The 13835-nt window shown below is 33.3% G+C and overlaps 2 protein-coding genes across 2 annotated transcripts in view; both read left to right on the top strand.

Annotated features, from left to right (window-relative positions):
* Sarm (sterile alpha and armadillo motif) overlaps positions 1 to 13835 on the top strand; it is an 85324-nt gene that overhangs the window by 20713 nt on the left and 50776 nt on the right. The gene's annotated exons all lie outside the window — the stretch shown is intronic.
* LOC114932651 (uncharacterized) lies at positions 8002 to 11039 on the top strand. Its single transcript, XM_029304955.1, has 5 exons — positions 8002 to 8432; positions 8697 to 9007; positions 9421 to 9743; positions 10288 to 10533; positions 10749 to 11039. Exons 1-5 carry the CDS (start codon positions 8002 to 8004, stop codon positions 11037 to 11039), a joined length of 1602 nt encoding a protein of 533 aa, XP_029160788.1.

The following is a 13835-nucleotide window of genomic DNA, read 5'->3' as shown; positions in this document are numbered from 1 at the left end:
CTCAAAATTCTCTTTTTTCTTAAACGTTAATAAAAATTTTCTTGAGTATCTATAAATTTGGATATCTCAATTTACAAGTGTAAGTTTCCTCAGAGAAACTTAAGACTTAGCTTAATAAATTATGTCTGAATGTAATATAATTTTTTTAAATTTGCGCTATATATATATATATATCTAATTTTCTATATATAGCGCATTATAATATATATCTAAATCTTTACTTGACATTTAAATTATATTTGATTTTATTGCATGTATTTATTGTGTTGATAAATAAAAAAAATCCGTCTCTTAATTATCGACTCTAACTCGCACGTCATTAATCACTGTAGCGCATTTTTGCGGGATTAATCGTCTATTAATCAATCCTTATTCGCGTCGCGTCGTGCATCTGCTCGCGTGAGAGATGCACGAAGAAAATCGTTAAATCGCGCATCTTATGATAATGGCCTAACGTAGTACACGGCTACAAAATCTTGGCAATACTTTGCGTGCATACATATTATAGATGTAACATGTCAAGATGTATATAATTGCAGATTTCATGTGCAATGCGATGTATGTGCCAAAAACATTTTTAGATACTCTTTTCTTATTAGATGCAATTTAAAATTAAAGCATAATGCACATAGTACATAGTGGTATTAATAGATATAATTGAATACATTTTTTCAGTTTTTTAATAATTTATAAAAATAAATATATAATAAAAAGTGCAGAAAAAATAAACAGAGTGACAGCTTATTGCACTTCCAATATTTTCTATTCGAATATTCTTAAGTTTAGAAACATTCAAGTTTTATGCAATTAGATCATTTATAGTTCTCACGGTATAACATTTTTTTGAAATATACTCTTCATCTACTCATAAGATGCAAAGTTTCTCGTTCGTCGCGTTCCATTTGCGTGAATACTAATTTGATTAGTATTACACCATATCATTTCTCAATCAAAAAAAATGTTTGTGGAAACAATGAAATTGTCAATCTTATTCTCTCAAGTTGATTTTATGATATTGACGTCTTTGAGAAAAGACATACCCACGTGCTTTCATATAAACTTTGCAAAATAATATTCTTATCGACGTTATCCTATTAATCTATTAAAAATGCGTTCTTAAGTTATAACACTTATGTAAGGAAACGTCTGGAAATTATAACTGGCGCTATAAGTTAAGCGTACTCTCAAGATCAGCAAAAGATATTACACAACATTATGAGTTCCTGGATTTGTTCTTCATTCACAGTTTCTTCCATCAATTTGCAGTTGATTTTTGCTTAACAAAAATAAACTGATAGTTCTGAAGGTGTACACATAGTTTAAAATTATAAAATATTTTAAATATCACGAATGCTGTAGATTTAAAAGAAAATATATATTCCAAAATTGTTATTTATATTTTGCAAATACGCAAATCTTATTTTAATAAAATTTTATAATAGATATATTCAAAATTTCAATATTTTAATATGACACTTTATAAAAAAATATTTTTTAATTCTTACTTAAATTGCCTTAATGTTATCATGTATATTTATTTATAATTTCGGTTTGCATAATTATCATCATCTTTACAAGAGTTTCGTAAAAGCGCGAATGTATTTGTCAACGCCTTCTCGTTTATACGTATTATACCTACATCCGGTTTGCTTTTTTTTCCTTCGGATCAACTTTATGGGAGAATTCTCGATACCGATCCATGAAACTTTCCTCGTACGTGAGATACAAAATACAAATCGTATTAAACGTGCATCGCACGATGATCACGGATGTGACTCATTGAATCGTCGTCATAGAAGCTATACAAGTATTGCGTTTATATAAATGTATTCTCGAAATATCATAAGATTTACGATAAGAAATAGAGCAATAAAGAAATACATTATACGTTCTGTGACCGTAATTTTAGCTCGAAAAATGTGCAGCTCGTTAAATTAATACGTCTAGATACGCACATTTTGTAATGTTACACAATCTTGCGGATATTAAACAAAAGCGTATTCGATACGCAAAAAATTCCAAGAGGCACATTATGGGAATCGCTTTTTGCCGCGAGTAAGAGATGAAGAGAGATACTTCGTAGCTTGCTCGTTAATTAACTGTCGTCATTTGTCTAGCTAGAGGAACTAGAAAGAATAATGAGCATGCGTCGGGAAAGAGCGAAACTCTGAGCCTTGATTAATTTGTAAGTTAAATTGTAGCTAAGGTTCAGCGAAACTTTGAGAAACAAAGGGATGATGGATACAAATCAGGTGTTTGAAAAGAGTAGGCGTTTCTTACTAAACAGAGGTCTATTTCTTCAAGTCTTTTGTGATAGCGCATTTATAAGAAATAAATTTAGATAACATTTTGACACTTTTTTTAGAGCAGCTGTAAAATATTAAAAATTCATTGACACATTTTAATTTCTTTTTTTTTTTTTTTAATTAAAATTTTCATTATTCTAATTATATATTTTTTGGGTGGAGTACTTTTAATTATATATTTTATTAAATTAAAATGTGGTAACTTATTTTATTTGATATTAAACAAATAAAATGTATTACAACATTGTATTCTTATCTATACTCTTTTCTATACTTTTATACATATGTTAATTAATTTATTATTTCTAAATAAATTAATTTGAAACTTTATTTATTTATATTGCAGAAGCTCTATCCTTTTAAAATCAATAAAATCTCACATCTTTAGGAAAATTAAATAATATTTATATGTATTGTAGTACTTATATAGTATATTTCCAAAAAATATATTAACGTTACAATTTAAAATCAATTTAATCGTACAATTGACTATTATTTAATCAATGAGACCTTGTTATTGCGCTTTATAAAATCCGAGATTACGCGTGCTTATTATTTCATCCACACACAATTATTATATCTCGTCGACAAAGTACGCGCCACTAATATGCTCCGGAAATAATTAATCCCGCGAAAGAATGTCGACGGCGGCAACTGAAATTAATCGCGTTCGTACTCCGTCTCTTTATCAAGTTGTTTTGTCGTTCACTCGTTATTCACGATGTAAATTTTTCGAGATATTTCTTAGACAATTGCAAGTGTTAATTATATATCTTTTTAAGTAAAAATATAATTAATAACTGTGTAAAATAATTATATTAAATTAAAGTATGAAAAGCATTTAAACAAGAGATTTTTTTATTATTTGGGTATCTTTATTGATAGAGTCGATGGAGAATTTTTTATCTGCTTTTTTTTATTCGATTTAGTATAATAAATCATTGCAACGTATGCGGCATGTTCCGGATGCACAATTTGTTTTTCTTCCGTTTCTAATCGCCTTACTCAATCATGACGCACGTTTAAACGAGTTTGATATGCGCCGTGAAATTGTCCGGCTATTTGTCATCTTCATGCCATCGCGCCATAACTTTATGCATATTCGATTATGTTGGGTGACCGATCTTAGGTCGAGCGCGTTTAACTCTCGAATTATTGACGTCAGTGTAATACCATATACAGGAGTTTAAATGCACAGTTTTCAACGATTGAAAAGACCGAGACTCTTTTAATATTATCACAATTTTATTATTGTTCTTGCCACACCTCCATATTAATTTATTTATTAATAAATTAAGCGAAATTATTGCATAATATTTTCGTATGTAGAAATGCCAGAAGTAACATTTTTAAATATCAAAAGAGAAAATTATTTATACATATATATAATAATTATTATGATTCGATGAATCAATTATTTTTTAAATATATTGTATTTTTCTATCTTGCTAAACTTAACAAAAAATCCCTGTTCAGTCCGCTGATTTATGAATCTGTGCACAAACAACGTGCTTCGCATCGAGCCTCATAATTTTAGATCGACTTCGAGACATGTGTGAATGAGTATGAGTAAGACGATTTCCGCCTTTCAGCAAGGAAGAAGGGCGTATTAAGCGTAATGGTCGGAAACATCAATTTTCATTAGGAGACGCATACCATCGCTGATATCCACCGGAATGATGGCGAATTGTTAAAAGGTTACACAATGTAATGCGTGCGCGTTCATTAGCGTAAGGTCAGGGCGCAATGCGTATCGTCGCACACTCCTGATACATGCATTCTAGTTGCATAGAACTTCAACATCTCTAAATCACTTAGGAAGAATATCTGAGTCAAGAATATTCCAAATGCGATGAGCTCTTAATTATTTTACTTATTTTTTTCTGCATTTTTTCTTATAGATTTTTATATTACATTTGTATATATCTTTAGAAGATAATTTCATTGTTTCCATGAACGTTTTGATTTTTTTGATTGAGAAATGATATGGTGTAACTCTAATAAAATTTTCACGCAAATAAAATGCGACGATTAAGAAAATTTGTATTCTATGAGTAGACTATTTAAAAAAAAAAAAATAAATAAGTATCGTGTATCGCGAGAATTAAATGATCTATGATCTTACGATTTTTCAATTCTAGTTTAGATTTAATTTTCTTATACTCATTGTTAGTTATTCACTGACAATGAGACGTATGTGTGAACTCGATTATTTGTTCGCTGCTTATATCATTTATAAGATAATTAAAAATGTATGTCAATTTATTTTCTTATAAACCATTCATTAATATTATATTTCTGTTCCTTTATTTTGAAATATCATGTATAGCTTCTGCCAAATTTAATTGAAGCTTTTCAATATTTAATTCTAAAATTTGTATGTCAATTTATTTTCTTATAAACCATTCATTAATATTATATTTCTGTTCCTTGATTTTGAAATATCACGTATAGCTTCTGCCAAATTTAATTGAAGCTCTTCAATATTTAATTCTAAAATTTGTATGTCAATTTATTTTCTTATAAACCATTCATTAATATTATATTTCTGTTCCTTTATTTTGAAATATCACGTATATAACTTCTGCCAAATTTAATTAAAGCTTTTCAATATTTAATTCTAAAATTTGTATTTTAATGTATAAATTTTGAAAGCTAAAGCTATTTCATAACTCTTCCACTTGAATACTGCATGCCTGGATGCAAGACATCAGTATTCATATGTATCGGTGGGTTGATAGCGTGTTGAAAGCTTGAGAAGCGCAGTGCGAGAAAACGATGTTGCAAGAAAACTGCGAGATAGAAGCATCACTTTCATCTAATCTCGCGTGCATTTGTCGAGCAAAACCGGCCGACGCCAGACTTTCCTGGTGATCTTAATGACTGATGCAAATGCGCCGTCGTTAAGCCTCGTTGGGCTCGTTTCTTCTCGCTATTTGCTTTTATAGCAACTCTCCGTAGCATCGTCGTTATTCTCTTTGTCTATAAGAAGCCGACGACGTTGTCGCGGTGGCGACGCGATTTCTTTCCGCCACCGCGGTCAATCGCGGTCGCGAAACAACGCAGCACTCAATGGGATCGTAAACACGCTTCTACAAGGCGCGATCGTTAGCTTTTGATGGACGCGTTTAGACGCATTTCTTCGCTCGCGGCTCACTGTTATTATATGCAGAAATGAATTTGACGAATAACTCGCTCGAGGACTCGAATCACGTGCATTCACTTACTTCGCTGCGAGCTAACCTCGTATAAACTTCTCATTTGAATTTCATCATTTATTAAGGGTAACATTGAATTTTGTGGAACATTGAAAATCGAATTTTAATATAAGAAAATTGAAATTATTGCACTTAATTTAAATAAAATAAAGTATATATGCAAAATATATAATATACATATTCGTTATGCCTATAATAATTTATGCGACGTATATGAAATATAACAAAACAACTTTACAATATTTTATTATTAAGGTAAGACATATCAGATGAAAATTCTCGATGCTCATATTTTTCACGAATATGCTTCTTCGTACGATTATATTCTGCAATTTAGACTTGTATATTGTGCAAATGCAATATCTTGCGCTTGTATGTTACGTTTTTTTTCAGGCACTTTGATTGCGCGCGAATGAACTCGATTGACCCGAGAATCGATTTCTCACAACATGACAAATTCCAATCACGGTTTCGATTCGTCAGCAAACCGGAATCTTTGTGTCGGGAGCCGACGAATCCTCGAGTGATTGAAATATGCTGTTCTGTGAAAAATCGAGTTTGGTTTTCGATCGTTGAACACGGTGGCTTGTGTTTTGTTATCGGTTTTGTTGTTGCAAAAGAAATCGAAAATTGATGGTGCAATACTGACCGACACGTATAACGTTTAAATTGCAAAGTTTCGTATTTGCTTCTATAATAGAAAATTGAAGAAGAAACGTGATGAATTATATTAATATTACATATCAAGATAACTAATTTCCATATGAAATAAAAATACACATTTTTTAAAAATAAAAATAGAGATTGAGAAGAATTTTTTAAATATTTAATATTTTTGTGTTGTCTTTAAACTAAATTCGTTTTGCGTTAAAATTCGAAACTAATCAAAATTTCTCGATAAATTTAACTTGTAATGTTTTAAAAATATATTCTTAGCATTTCGTGATTTTTTATTCCGATAAAAATTATTTAGAATATTGAAACAGAATTTTACTCTTCAATCATACTATATGTTTGATTGAAAAATAAGATTGAAAAAATAACTGAATTATTGATTAGATGAATATTACATGTGGAACACTCTGTATGGCCGAAAAGATGAACAATTAGCCGTGACATCTTCTAAAATATATTTTTATCACACTCCTTATCTTCACTATACGAACGGTCGTAATTTTTCACTTGGATCTCGCCGCTCTTCCGGTCGCGGCAAATGACGTCGTAATGAACGGCGCGTGTTTTAGTTCCCGCGAAATTGCGGGAGCATTTCTGGAAAACGGGATGAGTAACGTAGCGTCGTCCGATCCGATCGGCTCATTCTCCTTATATGAATCATCGGCGATGAAATCATGAGAAGATCGCCGCGCATGTGAATCGCTCCCTACATCTTCCCTACGTTTGATGAAACAGGAATGCTTATTTGTCTTTTTTTTTATGAAATTTTGTTTAAGTTGATAAACGCGACATGCGGGCGGAAATCTTTTTCTTTTTTCTGACGGAACCAATCAAGACCGCGCGAGACGTGGCTCTCGTTCGTGATTCATATCGGAGGCTCTCGGGAAGAGAGACTGGATGTGTCAAGAGTCGCCTCGCGATCTCGCCCGAGACTAATTATCGCGGCTGGACGTGAATTAGGGACGTAAACCTAAACGACGTCGCCGCCGCCGCGATCATAAGCACGCGGAGCCGACGCTGACATTATCGCCGGCCTCGATCTCTTTCCTGCGCTCGTCTCTTTTCGCCTCTAAAGAGAGGAACAAGTCGGTCTCTTCACGCTCGAGCGAGGCAATCTCGAGCTCGTTATCTCGCGCGCCGCTGGAACGTGCGTCGTTTTTCGACCAATTTGCATCCGCAACTGCGTGTCGCTTTGCAAAAACCGTGCGAGGAAAATTCAACTCGTCATTTTCATATTAATCATTACAAATACATGTACGTGCGCAAAGATGATACGCTAGGATAAACTTTTATCGACACCGAGAATTTTATCATATTAATTGAAAAATATGTAAAATAGAATATAAAATATATAACATTATTATTTTCGGTAAAACTCTCTCTTCTGGAAATGTCTGAAGAAATAAAAAAAAAATTAATATTAAAATATTTTAAATATTTGTTTGATTAATGAACAGGAATAAATTCCTTTTTAGTATTATACAAAAATATGTATATATATGTATAAATAACAATAATATATATAATATATAATAAAAATAAATATAAATAAACATAATAAAATAATATAAAAAAATAAATTAGGAATAATCATGATATAAATGAAGGAAATAATACGGCAGATATTTTGGTCCACTTGAACGTCTCGGAAGAATCTGCGAAAGAGATCGCTATCAGCACACTCGCATTATCCTTCATCTCGCACTCTCCTCTCGAGAGGCACTTCACGCGGTCAGCGAGAATATTCGTCTCCTCGCGAGATTCGAGTTGCTGAATGTAAATTCGTGGCGCGAATAAAATATATGAAGAAAGCAACGCCCGGGGCTCTTCAGGTCGAGGTGAGCACCGACGAGGAATGGCGACAGTTATTGAGTCGCCCGGGTCTGATGATCGTGGACGTCTACTCGGATTGGAGCGGGCCGTGCACCGCGATGGCGAGTACCCTGAGGACGATCAAGATAGACGTAGGCGACGCGGTGGATTTCGCGATCGCGCGGAACGACGACATCGACGACTTGGCGAGATTCCGCGGCCGAAGCGAGCCCGCTTGGATGTTCCTGCAGGACGGTAAGATGGTGAACCTGATGTTCGGCGCGCACTGTCCGCGGCTGCGGAAGCTGGCGATGGACGAGATAAGGAGGGTACAGCACTTGGAAATTCCGAAGTGGCGGCTGGATGTGTGCGAACGAGCTCCCGAGGAGGAAGTTCGATGGCAGCAGCAGGAAGCCGTTAGGTGAAGGGAACAGAAAACTCGGAGTTTCTATCTTCGATCTTAATTCGTAATATATTTTCATCATTTCGCAAACAAACTTCAAACTTTAATACGATAACTTCTGTCTAACTGCCCGCGAGATTTTTACTCTGAATGCAGAAAGAGACGATCCCACGATGTTGCCTCGAGATTAATAAACTTTCGCGGCTAGCTACGAAAAATAGAAGGAAACGTGAAATCGCGTATATACATATATATTTATGTAAAAATGGTCTTCGTAAAAAGGCGAGTGTTGGAGGAGAAGAAACGAGCGAAAGAAGAGGCCGCGAGGCTGGAAAAATACGAGCGATTCATGGCGCAAATGATGATCGAGTTATGCGAGAAAACGGTGCTGGTGCTTTATCCGTGGGTCTTCAAGGATGAACGCGGCAGACCGCGGGACAAGTGGCAGAGTCTGCCGTACACGGAACTGGTGCAGGATCTCTTCAGACAGTGTTTCGACGTGCAGGAAGAGCTGCGAATCCAACTGAACGAGGACATGATCGAGAAGATGTTCGTCGAGAGCGGCGTCGACATCACGAAGGACTTGATCAAAGGTGCATTACAGTAAATAAAACATTCACAGGGAACGAGATCTGTGACATAATAATAATTCAAATTGAATACTTAAAACGTCGCTAGTGGTATTTAAAATAGGAACGATATATTTAATTCGACCCAAACTTAGCCAAGAAAATTTTTTATTTTATTTCCACAACGTTTAACATCAAAAATGTTTATTAATTTGAATTAATTGTACCATTCTAGTTTTTCATTTGAAAAGGACCAAAAACAGATGGTCGAAACGTTGTGGGAATAAAATAAAAATTTTCTTGGCTAGTTTGGGGGTCGAATTAAATATATCGTTCCTATAATAATAATTGACGAAATATTTCCACTTGGAGGAAAAGGAAAAAAAGAGAGGAACGAAAAACCGAGAAAAATGATATGCGACCGCACGATTCTTCAGGCTTGACCGATGGCAAGTGCATGGCGATGAGGCTGAAGGGCAAACCGCCGCATCCGGATTGGCCGGTGCATTATCCGTACGAAGGTCCGGAACGCGACTCGGTGAAATATCCGATTCGCATGATCGACGACGTCGAGAACTATCTCATCAGCATCGTCACGACGCAGCCGCTGCCACTTCTGCAAGCCGGAGTCGGCGGGCCTCTGATCAGACCGACGTACGATGTGCCTTACATCGAGAGACACGTACACGTGCACGCACCGGACCCGGAAATTGAGGGCGACACGCGGCGGGTTCATCCCGCCGCTTGGGTACCTCCTCATGTACGGTTTAATGATCTGTGATTCATTGAAGATTCATTCAAATCATCTATGGATTAAGAAATTACATTTTTTCATTCGATATAAATAAATATAATAATCACGAATTCGTTTGCTACAAAAATTAGCTTTCTTGAAAATTCTATATTAATTGAAGATTATAATTGAGATCAACTACACAGCGCACCAGATTGAAAAGTTACATTTTTTAATTCGATATCAAGATAAATAAATATAAAAATATAAATATAAATGAATATAAGAAATATAATAATCACGAATTTATTTGCTACAAAAATTAGCTTTCTTAAAAATTCTATATTAATTGAAGATTAATTGAAATCAACTACACAGCGCACCAGATTGAAAAGTTAAATTTTTTAATTCGATATCAAGATAAATAAATATAAAAAATATATAATCGTGAATTATATTTGCTATTATACAAAAAGTAGTCGCAGCTTGACAAAAAGAAATATTAGCCTCATTAAAAATTGATTATAAATTGTGTGAGATATATTTGACATTCGGGCTATTGCTCGCACAGGCTAGAAGCAAAATTCACGTCTTCAAGACTCTGTTTCCGGTTTACTTGGAAAAGACTCATCCTTACGAGGAGCCGACACCTTCTCTACCATTGTGCGCCTTCAAGTTTGAAGCGTCGAAATTCGGCGTCGTGCGAGACGCATATGAAATGTATCGCGATGCTATCGAACACTTTGGCGTTTTCGAGTTCGATCGACCACCTTATACGAGACGTCTCGCGTCCTCGCCCGAAGATTTCGAGAACAAGGTGTGCCGTCTTCCCTCTATTGTGATTTTACAACTCCGATCAAATTCGTCGCATTAATTAATATTTATCATTTTTTTCTGTCAATTTGATATACTACACTTTCGATAAAAAAATAATGGAGAATTAAATGTGTAATTCTTTTTCTACCGCAATTTAACGATACAATTCATGACAGAAAATTTGCAACGGATTAAAAAAATTATTTACGAAATAAGGTGAAGTACAAAACTGGCGTCGAGGTGTTCGTAGTGATAATTCGAAGGATCAAGGAAGAAGCTTTCTTAGCTTTCGCCAGCATCGAACCGTTCTTCGTGACAGCGGTTGATGAGGAAGCACAAGGAATGTTAACGGAATATTTCCCTGAAGGAGCTGAGGATGTGATACTATTAGAGCCAGATGAGGCACTTTATGAGGATGAAGAAGAAGAAGAGGAGGAGGAGGAGGAAGATTATGAAGAAGTGGAAGAAGAGGAATTTAATGAAAATAATGTTTACCCTTTCTATTGATACAAAAAAATTTATTTATTTGTTTTTATAATTAAAATAACTCTCGCGGAAATATTATATTTTCCAAGAACATATGCTTAAAAAATCATTAAAAAATAGATCTTAATAGACAAGTTCATTTCTTTTTAAAGGTTGTGTCTCCATAAGAAAAATAATGTATTTATAAATTGAAATGCTTTTTAGTGATAATATTTATAAAAGCGTGAAAGCAAAAATTCACGCGTGCGATAAGGTTAAAAAGAATTATGAAAATTTTTGCCATATGGAATGGTTCGTGTTCCACAACATTTACATTCTCTGCATGTTTTGGCAGCGATCGCCAACGTGCGACTACTCGCTGTGCTTGGCACAGCGTGTTTGCGTAAGTTTGGCGAAATACTAAATCAGCTGGTGGAAGTTATAAACGCAGCTATTCTGCTGCCAATTTTGATTCCGATTAAATCGCGTTGAAATACTCGTGAGAATATACACGAAAAAGTCATCTATATTATACTCAAAATATTTATTTTATTGATATTCAATATTTTTTTAAATTTATAATTTAATATCCTAATTTATAATTTTAATTTAATTTAATTTTAATTTTTATATATAGTTTACATTTTTCATCTATAATATATAATTTCTAATACGAAGATTTTATAAATATAAAATCTTATATAAAGATATTGAATAAATTAAATTATTCGATTCGCTTTAGTGATTCTTTCGCATATAGATACTTGTTAAAAAAAAAATCTTGTATACCGTTATTATTAATTAGGACACAATCATTCATAAATGCTAGAATTCACTCTTTACACAAGATTTGCGCGTAATTTTGCAAAGATTGCATCAATAACGAATAAATTTCGTTTTGCGAAATAATTTTCTCTGCAATTATAACCGCGTATCCGATTTTTGGGAAAAATTGCTTTATATCATTCTTCTCATAATTTTAGTTTTTTATTAATCCTGTTGATAATGATAAATACTACAGGAACATTTATTTTCCATGATAAGTATTACTGAATTTTTTATCACTTTCGCGCAATCTGATTGTGCTCTTTAAGCGTCTTCTTTCCGCGAACATAAAAAAATCGTGACTGGATTTTATTTGTAATAAAATTGCTGTAACATTTCGCGTTCAGAACGAGGAAAAAAGATTTGCAGATTAATCTATTTTTAATCACAAATTTATGATTATTATTTTGCATCTCGTGATCTTAACTATTATGTATATTATTATTACACTAATTTATTTAATGATATAGTTGATTAATATGAAAATTTTAATAATTTGCTTAATATCTAACTGATCCTTTCGAACATTATCGAAAGTAAGATTTAATGAAATCAAATATCTATTATTAATATATAATTTCTAGTAATTTTATGTATTAATTAAATTTTATAGAGAGATGCAATCTTTAATCGAATTATTAATTAAATTTTTAATTTAGCAAAATAGTTTTATGGAACGTTCGTGGCATATTTTATTCCATTTTTTTCTTCATACATCTAACATTATTACTATATATATATAAGATATCTCAGGAGTTATGAGAAATGTCAAACGGAAACATAACGCGACGACATAAATCTTACCTCGGCAATGTCAAGCTCGACAAGTTGGCCGAGAAAGGAGGCATAAAACAGTGCTTCTTGTTCTTTCCTTTCCTTCTTTTATTCCCATCGTGGGACCGCCACAGTATTTGCCGCGGGCGGTCAATTGCTTAAATGCCGCTAATTATTGCACAAGCATTACATAAGTAAACAGCTGGATTGAACAGGTGAGAGAGAGAGAAGAAGCAGCGGAGAAGACAGGAAAAAAGACGCAATTTACTGCCACCGAGAGCAATTCACATCCATCACGCGTGTTACGTGCGATTAACAATCGCAATCCTCTCGTCTTCTCGCACCTTCTCTATTTTTCTCTCTTTGTGATTACATCGTTCTTCAGTTCCGTTCGAATAACACTTGAAATCTTGTTTTATTTCGTTTGTAAAAAAACATTCGTGAAATATATGAGCTTAGTTACACGCGAATAGTATTTTTCCCGGAATAAGGTTCGAAAATTTCTGGTACAATAAGATAATAAATAGTGAAGAAAAAGTTCTCTGCTCGAAATGATATATATGAAACGAAATAATTATTTATATATATGTTGCAAGCTTTTTGTAAATTTAACAAAACATGTAACCAAAATTATTACAAGAAGAAAAAAATAGTTTACTTTACACATAAATTATAAAATTATTATATTAATAATTAATATTACAAATGATAAAAAGAGAATATTACTATAACATGATATGCAAAATGTCGAAACAAGCTTAAATTGAAACTTGAAAGGGCGAGAAGCATCACGATCGAAAAGTACGGCCTTGGCCTGCTTAAAGAAGAATGATCTCCTGATGGAACATCTTTTCTTTATGGACAGTGACGAAATTTTCGTCGTAATTGTTCATTCATCACCGAATAAATAATTCATAAGATAATCGTGATTGATTAGATGACTTGACGCGTCCAGTTCGAAATTCGAATAATTTTGAGGTGAAAGTACAGGAATGATAAGAGGCGAATACTACGGCTTATTGTGTCAACAGACATAATCGTCGATTTAATCGTCATGAATAATTTGATTCCGGATTTTCTTTTTCCTTTTTTTTCTGCTAAAATAGCTTCACATACTTATTTGTACATTAGACATCTTGATAATGAGATTATAAAATAATGAAAAAGTATATTCCTCGAATTTTTAAAATTCGAAAATAATTGTTTTTTTAATATATCGAAATGAATAAATTAAAAATT

This window comes from Nylanderia fulva, unplaced genomic scaffold (assembly GCF_048542155.1).
Source record: "Nylanderia fulva isolate GAGA-0341 unplaced genomic scaffold, ASM4854215v1 Scaffold22, whole genome shotgun sequence".
NCBI lineage: Eukaryota > Metazoa > Arthropoda > Insecta > Hymenoptera > Formicidae > Nylanderia > Nylanderia fulva.
The sequence above is the reverse complement of the archived record's forward strand: the minus strand, read 5'-3'. Positions and strand labels throughout refer to the sequence as shown.